The following is an 18,029-nucleotide window of genomic DNA, read 5'->3' on the forward strand; positions in this document are numbered from 1 at the left end:
TTGAGGGAGCAGCCCCACCCGGTTTCCCGCCCACCCCAAGTCCCGGATGTGGAGCATGCTCTGAGATATTTGCTCAAGTGGTTTTAATAGTTCTCCAGTTATGAATCGCTGCCAGTTTCGCTCGATGAGGTCGTCCACTGATTGATATGGTCCATCATAAAGTCTCCGTTTGCCCCATATTTCGCTGCCAACATATAGCTGAGATGAATGATTGACCTGTTCTGTCTTCTGTCCTTTCCGGGTTAGAGTTCTGAGTCCAGCAGTTCGATTGGGGAGATCTCCAAAGAAACCTTGAGGTATTCCTAGACCAGATTCTTGTATGTTCTAGCAAGCACAGGGCCCAGCACAGTCCATCACCCCGATCAGCTGGTGGTTGCAATTGCTGGGTTGGTTCTGTTTTCAGTCCCGAGTTGCACTGGAACCAATGGGTGTTGTAGTCCAGTCTGGTTCTGCCCAGCACATACTCGGCCCTTACATCAACCAATGGGAGCTGCAGCCTAGTCAAGGCGACCCACAATAACCCCCACCAGGCCCGCCCCCTACCCTGGTGTGCCAGTATGTGTAGCAGTAGACCAGTCTGTCCCCCATCCCATTTGGCTCTTGTACTTGTCAATGGGTATTAAAGCTTAGTTCCATCTAACCAACTCAACCATCCAGCCCTCACGGATGTTGTTGAGTGCCTCTCTGTCTAGCCACCCCAGCCCCCATCCTAGTTTTCACGCCCTCCCGCAGGACTAGTGACCCAGGAAGGGGGAACCCACTTTTTCCCTCCCAGGTCTCTCTCAGGCCCGGTTTATGCACTCTTTAGGTGGTTCTGTGATTTGACTTGACAGAATTAGTCCCCAGTGCCAGCTTCTGCCAGCTGATGCTGCGGCCAAGCCCAAACATCTCTCACCCACTCTAATTTATGCTTGCACCCACAGGAATAATCAGCCCAGCCTGGCTTTTCCCTGATCTAGTCCACATGCAGCGTACAGGTGTTGCAGCCTTGCTTAGTCTGGTCTGTCCCCACCCCAGCCCACGCTCTCCAGTGGGAGTAGCTGTCCAGCGAGGGGACCAGCTCCTTAATCCCCCTGCCAGCTCTGTCCCTCCCTTCCTGGATCTCACGTGTGCTGGTTGGGTGCTGCAGTCAAATCCAGTACAGGCAACCTCACCCTGGCAATCCATAATGTGTACTGGTTTTGTCGCAACCAAACCTGGCTCAACCCACACTCTGTTCTGGTGTTCGGATTTGCCAGTAGATGACATGAACTGATTCAGCCTGGTCTGCCCCTGACCCATGCCGAATGTGTGCCAGTGGGAAACTTTCCATGGCCTATTCTGGGCTGTTTCCTATCATGCTTCTTGCGCTTACCTGCAGGGACTGTGTCCTACCAGAGGAGTTGCCCAGGCTCCTCCATCAGAACCCCTCCCAATGCCAGATTTTGCGCATACCAGGGGGTCCTTGAGCCAACCCTACTCAGTCCACCTCCTGTCATAGCAGGAACAGTGGCTTTTCCTGGCTGGCTTTCACCCCATTCTGGTTCTTGTTGTTGGATGTTTCAGCCCAGCCATGGCTCGTCCATACCCACATAGAGCTCACACATGGCTCAGTAGGGGGTTGAGACCCAACCTAGTCAGTCCCACATCTACCCTGGTTCTCCATGACATCTACCATCTGGTTCTCCAGATGGTGTTGGGGTCTGAACTGGCCTGGTGCATCCAATCCCAGCCCACACTAGTGCCTCGGGTGACTGCAGCTGTTTCCTAGATAGAACGCAGCCCCCATTCCAGCACTCGCGCCCCTTGGTGGGAACCTCAACCCTGTTAGGGTGTTCAACTAGGGGAACTTGTATTTCCACAGGGTTGGGCCCACACAACCCCATAGAGTCTACCCCCAGACCAAGTTCTCTCACATGCTGGATACAGTCTTGACCCTGCCAAATGTGACCACTCCACCACTCCACCAAACAGTTGGGTAATGATACCCATCACTGCCAAAGAGGCCCCATCCATAGTATTGGTGTGGGCTGGTGTGTGACGATCAGTGATGTTCTAGGCAAACAGGCCATTTCTGTATTCCGAACTGGGTTGGTGTATCTGACTGACCGTAATTGTCTCCGGGGTACTTCCCTCCAAACCACCAGGTCTCAGTCCCCACGCACGCCTAAAACTTCCATGACCCTGTCACTGGGAATCACCCAAGATTCACTACTCACCTACACTAAAATTAGACTTAGTCATGGGTGTCCCCAGGCAGCAAACATATCTTAAGAAACCCCAGAGTTCACTGCCGGGTGGCCAGCAGGCAAAGCCTGGCACCACATGGTGCACTGGCCGCCCTGGGTGAGGCCGAGGACTCGTTCACTGCCTTGCGGCAGTGTCTTTGGCGTGAGTCCCCAGCATTGGGTCCGACCTGGCAGGGGCACCCGCCACAGCTGCCACACTGTGAGGAGCGGCACTTGCCCCCAAACCCAAGGCCCGAACCACTTTTTTACTTTAAATTTCTTTGAGAAGAAAAAGATAGAGACAGAGAACATATTTCTATCTGCTCGTTTACTCCCCACATTCCAATAATGATCATGTTAGGCCCAGACAAAGAGGGGGCTAGTTCACTCATCCCAGGATTTCCACAGGGTGGAAAGATACAATTACTTGCATCTATCTCAGGGCCTGCTTTGGTAGGGAACTGGATTCAGGAGCCAGAGCTGGATACTGAACACAGGCACTCCAATTTAGAACATGGTCATCTTAAATTCTAGGCCAAATGCCTGCTCTCATTCCTGCGTTTCAAACTGTGCACCACTCAGGATACAGTGATAACATCTCACACTATGCTGCTCTATGCAGCTGCAATATGAATCATCTGCACATGCCTCTCAACCGTTAGTTACTTGGCAGTCATCTTGGTTATCAAGTTTTGATATTGACTGTCTCAGTAATGCAGTATTTGTAATCAAGGCACCATTACTTAATTTAACAATGGGTCCGGGCATAAAAGTAGTGATGCTGGAAATTCATAAATGCCAGATGGAAGCTCTAATGTACATTCTTTAAGTGAAAAGGTGATAGTTCTTGACTCAAAAATAACAAGGTGTGCTGAAGTTGTTAAGATCTATGGTAAGGGCAACTCTGATCATAAATGTGCTAGTTTGTTGCATCTCAAACTGCAAAAGTTACAGTTGCACTGCAGTGTTCAGCTGAGATGAGAAAGACATTAACTTTGTGGATGGAGGGCATAAAAAATAGTTTCAATAGTCAGGTAATGGGTTACATCAGAAAGCATTGAGCCTCTGTGAAGACTTCAGCAAGGTTTCCCTTGAAACAAACACCTCCAAAACACAGTTCAAGAACAGGTATATACTATTGTCTAGCACTTGGTATTCTCCATAGTTTCAGATACCCCTTGTAGTTCTTGCAATGTATCTGTCTGTGGATAAGATGGGATTACTGTAATTCTAAACTGGGGAAAATTTATGTGTACAAATTTATAGTAGCACTATTTATAGATGAACAGAGTAAGAATTAAACTATGGTGTCTTTTTGGAGTGGAACAAAATGTAAGTACTAGAAGTTACAGTAGGCAGACAACGAATGTTAAAAAAAAAAGTGTATAACAGATATAATATACAAAAGAAACAGAGGTCTGTAGAAGGTAAAAACAAGATTAAAAGAAAAATTCCAAAAATATCAAGTGACTATAATTGAATGTTGGGGATATAAGTGGTTTTTAACATCTCTGCTTACTACTCCATGTCTTCCAAAAATTTCAAAATAAGCACAAGCTGTTTTTATAATAAAAAGGAAAACATGATTATTGCTTTTAAAGTCCTAGCCTATGCCCTAGGGAATGTAAGAAGCAGCAATAAAAAGAATATTAAAACAAACAGGGAAAAAAGACCAAGTATATACAGGATTGTTACTGAAAAAAATATGTAGCATATATATGGATGCCATTTATTAATTGGTCAGTATTAACTACTGTCTCTCTTCTAGTCATAGAGAGTTTTAGGCAGGAGGTTTGAATTCAGTATGTCTTTGCTTGATGGGAAGGAGAAGAAAATGATGAAATATCACTTTTAAATACCAGAAAAAAATTGTGTTTTCAGATATTTGGTACGGACGTCCTTAAGCTGTGACTGAGGTGAGTGACAGGAGCTGTGATGAGTATGAATGGGAAAGACGTATTGAGTGGAGAGCCTGTCACTGACAATAAAGGTGATTTACCCACCTCAGGGCCTTAAAAACGAATGTGTAAACAGCAATGGGTCAGAAAACATACTTGGGCTTGGAATTTCAGTGGACTGTTGCTGAATAAGAGGGAGAAATTTGGATAGCTGGGTGATGCAAAAATGAGACAGGGTTTGTAACAACCAAATGCATGTTATTATCTCCCTGATATGGGATTATCTCTCTTATTATGATGACACACTCAACATCTCAGGGTTCCACAAACACAACGGCATCCACTCTTGGAATAAGCTTTACTATCAACCATTTGCATACTTGCATTGAGAGTGTGGTGGCAAAGGCATCATGTAGGGAAGTCACTGCTTTACAGAAATCTGTTTCCCTCTTCTTCTCCATTCTGTTTCTGGGGTCAATGCAAGTATTTTTGCAGTTGAATGGAATAGCACCTCCTAAGAAATAAGAACCAGATGTTAGAGGACAGCATTCCAGGGTGCGTCAGAAGCCTTAAGGACTTGAAGCTCCAAGCTTGCTCTACACTTTCCTTTGCTGGCATCTCGACAGATGCCCAGAGCCCCAACTTTACCCAGGCAGCACCTAGTCCACAGTGGTCCTCAAAATGTCAAAACACACTTACTCCCAAGGCTGACTAACCTGTGGAAAGAAAATCTTGGCTGATCTCAGAAGGAGTACACTGAGATAAAGCTGTGCATTTTTCCTGATTCACTTCTCAGATCTAGAAAAATATGTGCATATAATCTCCTTTTGTGTAAATATTAACTGTTTAAATCCAACTTCTTGAAAGAGAACGGACATTAAATTTTCACAGCCTTCTGTTTACTAAAGTTGTTTAGAATCAAGTGAAGTTGTTTTACATTAGAACAATTCTAATGCCCACTGAAAAGTTTTATTAAACATAGTAAGTATCATATTTTCTTGGCAATGTTAGCTAGAGTTTCTATAGGAACTTAGCTATATCGCATTCTGAACACATTTGTGGTAAGCATTTTTGAAATACCATGCAACTTACTGAAATCATTGAATTCTTTTGAAGTTTTAATGAAGTAATAGGTACAATGCATACAGGGCAGTGCTCAGTCCATGTTAAAGAATCAATATGCATAATAATATGATGTTTTTTTACTTATACAAATATTGGCATTTCAGTTATACTTAGGCTCTTCATATAATTCTGGAATGATCTCAAATAGCCACAGTGCCTTTGAAGACATCATTCTCAAGGAGATAATAAAATTTTAAATCTGGAAGGGAATCTAAATATTGGCTAATTTCTTCTATCACAGGTAGAAATTTTTTAATTAACAAGATGAACATAAATTTCTTCTGTCTTTTTACTAAAGCCAAGCAGCTTTGTAGGTGAGTAAACGACAAAGGCTCAATGCAAGTTTCCAGTCTTGCTGGGTGCCTTGTCATTCCCACCTACACTTACCACTGACACTTGTATTGTCTCACCATCCACATTTTTTTCATTCGTATCTAACTGAAAAGCAACATGAAGTTCAGTTCTCAGAAAAACAACAAAATTCCTAAGACTACCTAAAAATGGGAATAAAATAAAGGACAAGCTGGGTTTAAAAATTTAGTTTGGGGCAAATGCCAGATTTATTTTAAGCTCTATGTTTAAAAATAAATTTAATTCATATGACTGACTGAAAATACTGAAGCCAAGAAAAGTCACTGCAAAAGCATTTAATGAAATACCTGAAGTTCAGTGGTCATCTTTGTTGTGATTTTTGTGAAGACTTAGTTCCTATCTTGATTTATGCGGAGGAGCTCATATGTAAACGTTTCTTGCATCTAATAAAATAGTTTTCAAACACCATATTCCTGGTCTCTGACTCACGTTATAGGGTTGGTGGATGAGCCTGACGCAGAGCCACCGTTTTCACACAGAAAGACCACCGGTCCACGGGCAGCATTTTCCAGGCGGAGGGACAACATCCACATTGCCTTCCTGGTGACCTCTAGGCAAAAGGAAAAACTGATTAAACTCCTCCTGAAAGCACTGAAGAACATGATTTTATCCCCAGGTGGAGTGCTAAGTCTTTCACCCACTCACACCAAGTCCATGAAACAACTGAAATAGGAAGAAAATGCCCATGATTTTCATGTCTGACAATGGTTCTGGTCAAGCCACAGTCTCACATTCCGCCTAATGTTTTCACTGTCCTGGGAGCGGGGGATTAGCGACCTGAGCGATTAGGGACGTCCTCACACTTACTTATTTTTCTTTTGCCCTCTGACGTTGTTTTCTTTCTTATCCTGTAAAATTAAACGACGTTTGACTTGTACTGATGATTCTCTCAAGGCGTTAAGACTGTAACTCTCCCTGACAGACGCGCTGGGCTTGGAAGGACTCACGTGGCCTGGCGAGAACCACTGCGACTAAGCTGGACCTGACGAGGAGGGACCACTGAAGTGCAACCTGCACAGAAGTGCTGAGAACTCCCACGAAAAACCATCCTGCATCCCACAGAACCTGTGTGAGCTACAAAACAGGAGTAAGAAGCACCTTTCCCTTCTCGTCAGTTCTCTGGACGCGCGGCAGCCTTGAGGAAGGCGAGCCCCGCAGCTGCCCCGACGGAGCCCGGGAGCAGCGAGAGCTCCGCCTCCGCTCTGACAGGACCGCTCCGGGACCCTGAGCGACTCCCCAGAGCCGGCCCGCCGAGCCTCCGGCTCCTCCCGGCCCTTGGCGCTCTCCGCCGGCGCGCGAGGCCCCGGCCGCGCCCGGGGACGGCTCAGGCCCCGCCCTGCGGAGGCGCCCGAGTGCGCGCGCGCCGAGCCCGGCCGGTTCTCTTTCCGAACATCCGCGCCCCGCATGCGCACTCGGCGCCCGCAGGACCTGGTCGCCACCGGCTCGCCGCCCGTTCTTCTGGCCGTTCCTATTGTCTGTTGGGCACCGAAATGGCTCTGCCCCGCCGGCCGTCGCTGCAGCAACCCCAGCTGAAGCGACAGGCCAAAATGGGAGAGTGGAGTCCGGTGCGGTGGCACAGTGGCAAAATCCTCGCCTTGCAGGCGCCAGGATCACCAAACTATCGTTGCAAAAAAAACAATGTGGTTGGCAAGAAGAGGAACCAAAGGGAAAGCAGTGGTCAGATGACTCTGAAAGTGTTGAGCCTGGATTACAGAGAGAATGGTGAAAATAGCAAAGTCAGGTTTGGAAAGCCCTTGGGAAGAGTAAGCCTGTACATACATTCAGTTGTAGATTTGGTGTGAGTATGGGGGATAGTGAGACAACTATGAAGAAGTGACCTCTACACTAATAGAGATAGGGAACTTAACCTATAATTACAAGTAACGTTTTGCAAATCTTGCACAAGGTGTAAGTTGAAATTACTATAATGATATAGGAAGACACCTGCAGAGAAAACAAGGTGAACGACGAAGGTTGAGCGAAGAGGAAGAAGCAAGGAAGTAAGCACTTAGGGCCTTCAGGACATAGACAGGTATCACGGAGCCCAAGACTTGTGCAAGAGCATTTTGATAAACAGAGGTTGGTCAACAGATTAGTGTTCCCGCTAGCAATCTTACAGTCTTGACCAAACCACCCACCTGTTTTAACCTATACTTTCACAACCATTTATTGATAGCTTGTATTGAAATGGTATAACCTTATCAAGCTGAACTTGAAAGATTGATTTTTGTTTGGAGACAAAAAATTCATTTTTTGCTCTTGTAGAGTACAGCATGAATTTTCTATGCACATTTAATGTTTATCATTGAGCAGTCACACTGATATGATGTCCATTTACTTCTTTCAAACGCCATTCTGATTTCTCAACTTTGGATTTTTGTAGGTCGGATTCTTTTGAATGTCCTAATAGTTTTCTTTCTTGTTTTACTATCCATAGTGTAGTTTCCATTTACAGAGGGTGAGGAACACTTTTTCCTCCTAAGGGCCATTGGGTATAAATAACATTACTGTGGACCATATAACATTATCAATTTAAAAATTAGCCTGTGGGGCCTGGCGGCGTGGCCTAGTGGCTAAAGTCCTTGCCTTGAACGCCCCGGAGATCCTATGTGAGCGCTGGTTCTAATCCCAGCCAGTGGCCCCACTTCCCATCCAGCTCCCTGCTTGTGGCCTGGGAAAGCAGTTGAGGATGGCCCAAAGCATTGGGACCCTGCACCCATGTGGGAGACCTGGCAGAGGTCCGGGTTCCCAGCTTCAGATCGGCACAGCACCGGCCGTTGCGCTCACTTGGGGAGTGAATCATCAGACAGAAGATCTTCCTCTCTCTCTCCTCCTCTCTGTATATCTGACTTTGTAATAAAAATAAATAAATCTTTAAAAAAAATTAGCCTGCCATAAATTTATTGATTTTTGATTCCTATGTATGGTTCCAAAGGAGGATGAAACCAAATGACTTTGCTGGTCTTAAATGGCTCATGACCCAGGTATTCCCCATCATGGTTTATAGTGATTGCCAGCATTACTTCCCTTCTTCTAGCTTTAGCACCTTAGAAGTATTTCATTTGGGGGTTGTAATGATTTTTTCAGTAACTGGTTCTTTAATAATACATTTATTTTGTTTGTGATGATGTTTACAGAGTTAAGAGGGATGCATATGTGGGACCTCCATGATAGCCCAGTGGCTACAGTCCTGGCCTTGCACACGCTGAGATCATCTGGATGCTGGCTCGTGTTCCAGCAACCATGCTTCCCTTCCAGCTTTTGTCCTGCTTTTGTCCTGGGAAAGTAGTCGGTTTGGTCCAAGACCTTGGGACCCTAAACCCACATGGGAAACCTGGAAGAAACTCCTGACACCTGCCTTTGGATCAGCTCAGTTCTGGCTATTGTGGTCACTTGGGGTGTAAGCCAGTCAATGGAAGATTTTCTCTGTCTCTTCTCTCTGTATATCTAACTTTGCAATAAAAATATTTAAAAAAATAAAAAAAGGATGCATGCTCATGCAGACCAACGATTAGGGTGGGGAAGTTCAAGGAATGGCAGGAAATCAAATGAGACAACTGTCTTCAATCTCCTTTTTTCTTCCTGCATCTAGGGAAAGTTGGGAGGGCCACTCCCATGAACCCACCTGCACCAGTACCCAAGGCTGGGAGACAGCCACCCGATGTCATCCTAGATTCCCAAAGTGAATTCTGCTCTGAGGGTACCGCTTAAGTAGTTTCAGTAGTTCTGAGATGCTGGTGATTTTGTTGCTCCAAGGATGAGGAAATCTTTCCAAAGTCTATTGGCTGACATAGTCCATCTTAAAGTCTCCACTCACCTACTACTATTCATTGTCAAAGCTTGGCCGGAGAGCTGTCAAATTTGTTCTGCCCTCCATGGTACTAGATCTCCTCTGCAGGTCTCAGTAAACTGGTTGTCACGTCTCCCATGTGCATCTAGGCATGCAGTCCACTGCACAGCCTTTAACGATCGAGGAGACCCCCGTGCACTCCACAATCAGGCCACAGATCCTGTGACTTTCACTGTGATTGGAGATCTTGCTGGTTTGGACTATACAGCCTAGGCCAAACCAGCTGGCACCCAGTCCTGGCCCTCATATAAAATGGTTGTGGCCCAACCCAGCTGAATCCATCCTCCTTTCTGGTGCTAGGATTTGCCATCAGGTGATATGAACTGACCCAGCCTGGTTCATCCCTGACCTGTGACAAAAATGCCACTCAGTACCTACTGTTCCCTGGCCTGGTCTGAACTGCTCCCTGTGTGGTTCTTATGCTCACCTGCAGGGATTTATGCTCACCTGCAGTTTCCTTAGCTCCTCCATCAGAAACTCTCCTAATGCCAGATCTCATGCCATTTGGTGGGTCAATGGGCCACCTCTATTTAGTCTACCTCCTGTTCTAGCAGGAACAGTGGTCTTCACCCTGGGTCATGCCTTCTAAGGCTGGCTCCAGTAAATAATGAGACAGCCGACACACCAGAGCAACCTCATTACATGAAACCAACAAGGGAGCTTGTGCAGTGACAAAGCCAACCCCTTCCTGGAACTGCAGTGCACCCAGAAACTTCTTACCTAATCGTATTTCCCGCCCACCCCCATGGCTTCACTGATGTCTGCAAGCTCTCCATCTTTTTCTTGATTTCTCCACAATAAATATCATGCACATCTAATTTCATTTGATGCCTGTTTCTTTGTAGACCCAAATTAATGCAAGCAGGATCTCCAGAAGCAAATTTTGAGGTAAGATTTCATGAGCTCCCAGGAAGCTCATGGTAGTGGTCCCACAGCCTAACTCAAGTTTCCTGCCACATGGCCTCTCGCAGGCCAAGCTTCCTCTGGGAAAGGGAATGAGGGGTCTGCAAAGGGTGTTTCTTTGGAACTCGATGCCGCGCATTTTACAGTCAGAAGCAAGTACAGCACTGCTCCTGGTTCTTTTGAAATAAAACCCATTCTAAGGGTAAAGGTATATAGAAGGAGTACAGTTGCTTGACAATCCTCACCTACAAGACATTACCTCACTCGAGGTTTTTATGTCCAAGAACAAGCTCCAGTGCCTGCACCCACCGTCTGAACCAGCCGGGGATGCCTGTGGGCGGGCGATCCAGGGCCACTGCCAAAACCGCCTCAGTTGCCCGTAGATTAGGCACCTGCCTAGGATGCCCGGGCAGCGGACACCTGCCGCAATGAGCAGCCATTCGCCCTCTGCACCTTCCCTCCCTCTCCACCCAATTAGGAAGACCACGCGAGCGCTCGTGCGCGACAGGCCTTTACCCAGTAACCAAAGTGCAATTGTCCAAGTCTCCTTAGCCCCAAGGGTTACTCAACAACCGGGACTAAGCCTAGACCGGGAGACTCAGCCACCACGTTCATTGCCGACAGCCGGGCTTGCCACCTTGCCACCTTCGCCCACAGGCCACTCTAGCCGCTCTCACAGCCAATCTCGCTGCTTCCGGCTAACGTCATCGGGGAGCGCCGCAGCGCGGTGGCGGGCACGCGCAGCCAGGAAGATGTCTCCGACGCCGCCGCTCTTCAGTTTGCCCGAAGCGCGTACTCGGTTTACGGTGAGCCACTGGCGGGTGTGCGCTGGCCTGACCCTGGGCTAATCTTTCTCTTTCCTCTAGGAAATTCCTGCAGGTTTGCCCCTCTCCGCCTCCCGCCCATAAAGCAAGACGGAGGCGTGTCCGCCGCAGCCTGCGCTCCTGGCCCTGTCGGGGGGCTGGGAGGGAGGCAAAGGCGCCCGCCGGACTCCGCTGGCCGGGACGCCGGGGACCTCGCGTGTTGGACGGCCTCGGAGCCTTGTGTGGGAGGCGGGCAGGCGTCCGCTGAGGGGCCGGACGGGCTCCCGCCAGGTGGTGTCAACGCCGCCTCTTCCTCACGCCTTCAACCTTCCCCGTTTCCCAAGGGTGAGGCTCTTCTTGTTCGGCTGAGGGCGGGGAGAGGCCAACACATCCCCCCGGAGTGAGAAAGGAAACACTTGAAGGAGGAGAAACAACGGTGCGGAGTAGGCTGGGTTTTATTGTCCCTGGTGCGTGAGGTAGAGACGGAGACACCGCCCCCCACGATACTAAACTGAGTTTTTTTGTTGATGTCGAAAACTCGCGTTTATGTTGCCCCTCGTAGAGCTGTTTGTACGAAGACGTTGCTGTTCTTAAGTGGGCTGTATTCGTCTTGAGAGTTCATGCCAGTATTTCTACATGACTCAACTACTCAAATGTTTTAACTGCTTCGTTAGTAAATGCCAAAACGAAAATCCTGTGAAAGAAAACGCATTCTTCGGCTACTGAGTGGTTTTCTTGTTTGCGAGGTGGTTTTTTTTCTCCTCCCTAGTGTTAAATTCCTTTGTTGCTGGTTTTTAAGAAGCCTTTGTTTTTTCTTTTCTTTGAGAGACTATGTTCACTAAATGCCGGCAACCACCGGGAGCCAGGGACCTGTGGGCTGGTGTCCCGTGTTGGTGACAGGGGCCCAGCCAGGTGAACCCTCCCGCACAGTGCATCCGCAGGAGACTGGAGCAGTAGCACAGCCCGTGCCCCACGCAGCGTCTGGACCACTGGGACCAATGGCTGCCTCCAGTTGTTTTTTTTTAATAGACAATAACCCGTGCACATCCTCAGAATCTGTGTGTGTGTGTGTGCTGTGCAGCGTCCCACTGTTTTGAAATTCTGCTACAGCTGTTAGAAATCTTCAAAGTCTTACTGATCCTTGAAGGGGCCATGTAGTTACAGACCACTGCATCCAGTGCCTCCTGGGCGTCTCTATTTTGGGATCACTTAGAAATCTCCTGAACTGACAGTTTTGGTTTAGTGAGTCAGGAATGGAGCCCAACATTCTGTACTTAACAAATTCCCATGTGGTGCTGCTGTTGCTAGTAATAAGGATCCACAACCAACCCCCACATTTCACTGATGAGACAAGGGGATAAAGAGATAGGCTCCAGTTTACTAAGCCCACAAAAACAAGAATTGGACCTTCTAGTCTAGATCTAAGTCCTGTGGTAATAAGATTATTTCCCAAGCATGTGTGAATTTTTACGGAATGAATGACTTTGAAGTGTTGTCTTTAAATTATGATCAATGCTTTCTGTGTGTCGGGGACTGCTGGGCATGGAGCTGACAGGAGGTAGGTCTCGAGATGGGTTTGGAGGAAGGTAGCATTTGGGTGAGCAGGTGGGAAGGGTGGCATGAGTTTGTGACTATGTTAGAGTCAGCTTAAAGAAAATCAGGTGGCTAGACCAGTGGAGGGTATGGAAAGAAGTTGTAAATAAGGAAGAATGGATTGACATGAACAGGGACTTTGAGAAAGCTATGACATTTCAAAGCTGAAACATGTAAATAAGGAACCACTTTTTTTTGTTAGTTTGTTTTTAAGTAGAATACTCTCATGAGATGGAATTTGAAGAGGTGCAGATGGTGGGAAGGAAATCGTAAGATGAAAAGTCTAGGAAGCGCTTGCAAGATTTAAAGACGTGGCTTTGTATCAGTAAGTGTCATTTAGAATAGGAACTAGGAAAGAAAAATTGGTACTTTTTTAGGTATGAATTTTGTATGGGGAGAAAGACCTAGTGTTGATAAATGATATGTTTTTCTCTTTTAAATAAACCATTCTGTTGAGGGACTTGAAATGGTGAGTGGGTTGAAAACCTTTGAGGACAGTGAGAGCCAACCTCTTGGGACAGGACAGGACAGGATCTTACTTCACATGGGGCCAGAAATGCTGTTTTTTTTGGTAATAGAATTATTCCAATTATTTGCCATTTGTGCCTAGAAATCTACCAGAGAGGCCTTGAACAACAAAAATATCAAGCCGCTGTTGAGTACATTTGGCCAGTTACCTGGCAGGTAAGCATTGTTACCTGTGAAAAATACTTTCCTACCTCTTTATACTTATGCAGAGCTATTTTTTAAATGACTTTTTTTTTCTGATAGTGAAAATGAAAAAAAATGTACACTTGACCAGGCTTTCAGAGGTGTTCTTGAAGAAGAAATTGTGAGTATGTCTTTCCTTTATTCACTGATAGCATGTTAATAAGCCAGACAGAAATCTATCTCTGTCTCTGCCTTTCAAATAAAAAATAAGTAAATGCTAAAAAAAAAAACACAAGGCTTTTTCATAGCACAGTTTGTTTGGTGTAATAAGAAAATCCTTTCCTAGTGAGATATGAGAGGGTGAGCTGCAGTCCTAGCAGGAACTAGAGACTGAAGGTAGGCTGTATGAACAGTGATCCATCCGATCACGGCAAGAAATGTCTTATCCAAGGATGCAACTGGGATTCCAAGCCCTCATGAGAAAACATGGGTAAATAACTAAGACCTGGGAGTGACGCAGTAGCCTAGCAGCAAAATCCTTGCCTTGCACTTGCTGCGATCCCATATGGGCACTGTTTCTAATCCTGGTGGCCCCATTTCCTGTTCAGCTCCCTGATTGTGGCCTGGGAAAGAGGTTGAGGACAGTACAAAGCCTTGGGACCCTGCACCTGTGTGGGATACCCAGAGGAGGCTCCTGGCTTCACATAGGCTCAGTGCCTGTTGTGGCCACTTGGGAAGCGAACCAGTGGATAGAAAATCTTCCTCTGTCTCTCCTCCTCTCTGTATGTCTGACTTTCCAATAAAAATAAATCTTTAGGGCCCGACGGCGTGGCCTAGTGGCTCAAGTCCTCACCTTGAAAGCCCCGGGAACCCATATGGGCGCCGGTTCTAATCCCGGCAGCTCCACTTCCCATCCAGCTCCCTGCTTGTGGCCTGGGAAAGCAGTCGAGGACGGCCCAAGGCTTTGGGACCCTGCACCCACGTGAGTGACCCGGAAGAGTTTCCTGGTTCCCGGCATTAGATTGGCGTGCACCGGCCCATTGCGGCTCACTTTGGGAGTGAAACATCGGATGGAAGATCTTCCTCTCTGTCTCTCCTCCTCTCTGTATATCCGGCTTTCCAATAATAATAAAATAAATAAATAAATCTTAAAAAAAATTAAGGCCTGGGACCGGGCGGCATGGCCTAGCAGCTAAAGTCCTCGCCTTGAACGCCCCGGGATCCCATATGGGCGCCAGTTCTAATCCTGGCAGCTCCACTTCCCATCCAGCTTCCTGCTTGTGGCCTGGGAAGGCAGTGGAGGACGGCCCAATGCCTTGGGACCCTGCACCCGTGTGCGAGACCTGGAGGAGGTTCCAAGTTCCCGGCACCAGATCGGTGCGCACCGGCCCGTTGCGGCTCACTTGGGGAGTGAAACATTGGATGGAAGATCTTCCTCTCTGTCTCTCCTCCTCTCTGTATATCTGACTCTGTAATGAAAATAAAATCTTTATTAATTTTTTTTTAAAGATTTATTTATTTTCATTGGAAAGGCGGATATACACAGAGGAGGAGAGACAGAGAGGAAAATCCTCCATCTGATGATTCACTCCCTAAGTGAGCCACAACGGCCGGTGCAGTGCCGATCCGAAGCCAGGAACCTGGAACCTCCTCCAGGTCTCCCACACGGGTGCAGGGTCCCAAGGCATTGGGCCGTCCTCAACTGCCTTCCCAGGCCACAAGCAGGAAGCTGGATGGGAAGTGGAGCTGCCGGGATTAGAACTGGCGCCCATATGGGATCCCGGGGCACCCAGGGTGAGGACCTTACCCGCTAGGCCACGCCGCCGGGCCCAAAATAAATCTTTAAAAAGAAATTTAAGGCCTGGCCAACATCAATGAAGAAATTTAATCATGAAAAAATCTGATTTGGGGCCCAGCACCTTAGTCTAGTAGCTAAAGTCTTCACCTTGCACACCCAGGATCCTATATGGACACTGGTTCTAATCCTGGCTGCTCCACTTTGCATCCAGCTCCCTGCCTGTGGCCTGGGAAAGCAGTCGAGGATGGCACAAAGCCTGGGGACTCTGCACTCATGTGGGAGAGCTGGAAGAGACTTCTGGCTTCAGATCAGCTCAGCTCCGGCCTTTGCGGCCACTTGAGGAGTGAACCAATGGATGGACAGTCTCTCTCTTTGTATATCTGCCTTTCCAATAAAAATAAAATCTTTTAAAAATATATGAATATTATTAAAAAAATAAATATAAATAGTGGAACTCCTGAATGAAAGGTAAAAATGTCAGTAGTTTATCTTTGGTGTCTAAAAAGGTGGGTTTTTTGTAATTGCCACAATGCAATGTCGTTTCTTATTAGAAAGGTTTTTTATGCAACTGGTCCTGCCTCTTTTTCAGGTGTACTTTCCTGTTGTGAGGCATTAGGCAAATTATTTTTCTGAGCTTTCCGTTTTTTCTCACAGGTGCACTAATTTCACCAGTCTTACCTTTGCCCCTTGCTATTAATTAAGGTCTCCACACTTCTGTGCTTGATTATCTTATAGCCTTATTAGTGCTGGTATAGTCTTCTTTTTTTTTTTTTTTTTTTTTTAAGATTTTTTATTATTATTGGAAAGCCAGATATACAGAGAGGAGGAGAGACAGAGAGGAAGATCTTCCATCCGATGTTTCACTCCCCAAGTGAGCCGCAACGGGCCGGTGCACGCCAATCCGATGCCGGGAACCAGGAACCTCCTCTGGGTCTCCCACGCGGGTGCAGGGTTCCAAAGCCTTGGGCTGTCCTCAACTGCTTTCCCAGGCCACAAGCAGGGAGCTGGATGGGAAGTGGAGCTGCCGGGATTAGAACCGGCGCCCATATGGGATCCCGGGGCTTTCAAGGCGAGAACTTTAGCCGCTAGTCCATGCCGCTGGGTCCTGGTATAGTCTTCTGAGACCATTGGATTTTTACTTTGTTGCCCGATTTTTATTTACTAGCCGTACTTTTGCAGTTACTGCTTGTTACTCTCCATTTTTTATAGTTCATCTTAGAAAATGTTATATTCTATAGGAAATACTTTTTCTTGTATTTGTAAAAACTTGATGTCAGGATATGCTTTTATTGTTATCAGATTAGCATGAACTTTTCCCCCTGAATTATTTCTCCTCCGTAGATAAATCATTCCTCGTGTGAAAACGTTTTAGCTATTATTTCTCTTGCTATTGCGGGCGTAACTGAAGGTAAGTGCATATGTGTGTGTTTTAAGTAATTTTGGACATGTTTTATTTAAAATTTTTCTCTCTCTTACCTCTTTACCTGTCTGATTTTACTCATTCTTCTCACTATTAGTTGTCCTAATCAAATTAGGTCATACTTATTTATCATCCCTGTTACACAGGGCACATTTTGGCACTCTTGTTCTCTAGTTTCGTTGATTCCACAAGTATAATGTATCTCCTATGTGCCTTCTGAGCTCAGACTTGGAGATTTGGTGATCAATCTCCCTATAAAGGGCTAGTGTGTAATGGAAGAAACAATGTGTCTAATGGAAGAAACAATGTATGACTGTCTTAACTTGTAATTACTGTAGTTGAAATAGGAATGAAATGTGGTTGTTGACAATAGGGTAAAAATGACTTCGAAGTTACCAGAATCAAGGTAATCAGGAAAGGTTTTAGAGAGGAAGCTGTAACAGGATGGCTGGACTAGGGGAGATGGTGGGTCAGATAGGAACCGGGAAGGGGCTCACTATGCAAGGACCAAGTTCAGCCTAGCTAGAGAGTTGTGGGGGAACAGGAGTGTTGGAGTTGAGTAGAAAATCGGGACCAGGTTCTTTTGAACCTGACACAATAAATTGAATCAGGTTCACACAGTAAGTAACAGCAACCGCAAGAAAAGAAAGTAGACCTGAAAGAGTAGAGATGGGCAAAGAGCCCGGCTTCAGATTCAGGCTGAGACTTGAGGCCCTGAATGTGAAAAATGTTGGATTTCATATGGTGGGCAAGGGACCCTTAGTATGGCTTTGGAAAACACCTGGTGTGTGGATCATTTGGTTGTTGCTATTTACAGCTTCTGTTTTTCTTTTTTTTAAGATTTTTTATTATTATTGGAAAGCCAGATATACAGAGAGGAGGAGAGACAGAGAGGAAGATCTTCCGTCCGATGATTCACTCCCCAAGTGACCGCAACGGGCCGGTGCACGCCAATCCGATGCCGGGAACCAGGAAACTCTTCCGGGTCTCCCACGTGGCTGCAGGGTCCCAAAGCCTTGGGCCGTCCTTGACTGCTTTCCCAGGCCACAAGCAGGGAGCTGGATGGGAAGTGGAGCTGCCGGGATTAGAACCAGCGCCCATATGGGATCCCGGGGCTTTCAAGGCAAGGACTTGAGCTGCTAGGCCATGCCACCGGGCCCGCTTCAGTTTTTTCAAACAGACAATCTTTCTATAAGTTATTTATCAGACAAGTAATTAGGCTTCTAAAATTTTTGGAGTTTCTTTGGTTATTATCTGTACAAACAACCTCCAAGTTACCACGTGTTTTGGAATATCTTTTTCTAAGCTTCTCCAATTAACCCTTAGTTTGAAAAGGAAAAAGACTGGTGAGGAAAGAGGAGCGTGGAGTAAGGTCCTGTAAAAAGTTAGTATCAGCTAAGGAGCAGCTG

At 46.5% G+C, this 18,029-nt stretch overlaps 1 protein-coding gene and 1 long non-coding RNA gene across 2 annotated transcripts in view; one reads left to right on the forward strand and one right to left on the reverse strand.

The window, feature by feature from the left end:
* Positions 1 to 4,502: 4,502 nt before the first annotated feature.
* LOC131482542 (uncharacterized) lies at positions 4,503 to 6,910 on the reverse strand. Its single transcript, XR_009247090.1, has 3 exons — positions 6,701 to 6,910; positions 6,032 to 6,152; positions 4,503 to 4,619 (listed from the first exon to the last, which is right to left on the reverse strand). It is a non-coding gene; the product is annotated as an uncharacterized LOC131482542 (long non-coding RNA).
* Positions 6,911 to 11,018: 4,108 nt separating this feature from the next.
* THOC1 (THO complex subunit 1) overlaps positions 11,019 to 18,029 on the forward strand; it is a 49,711-nt gene continuing 42,700 nt past the window's right edge. The window contains exons 1-4 of the mRNA XM_004579608.3: positions 11,019 to 11,161; positions 13,362 to 13,435; positions 13,523 to 13,583; positions 16,542 to 16,608. Of these exons, the coding sequence (XP_004579665.1) occupies positions 11,108 to 11,161; positions 13,362 to 13,435; positions 13,523 to 13,583; positions 16,542 to 16,608 (256 nt within the window). The 5' untranslated portion in view covers positions 11,019 to 11,107. The remainder of the gene's footprint in view (positions 11,162 to 13,361; positions 13,436 to 13,522; positions 13,584 to 16,541; positions 16,609 to 18,029) is intronic.

This window comes from Ochotona princeps, chromosome 18 (assembly GCF_030435755.1).
Source record: "Ochotona princeps isolate mOchPri1 chromosome 18, mOchPri1.hap1, whole genome shotgun sequence".
NCBI classification, from domain to species: domain Eukaryota; kingdom Metazoa; phylum Chordata; class Mammalia; order Lagomorpha; family Ochotonidae; genus Ochotona; species Ochotona princeps.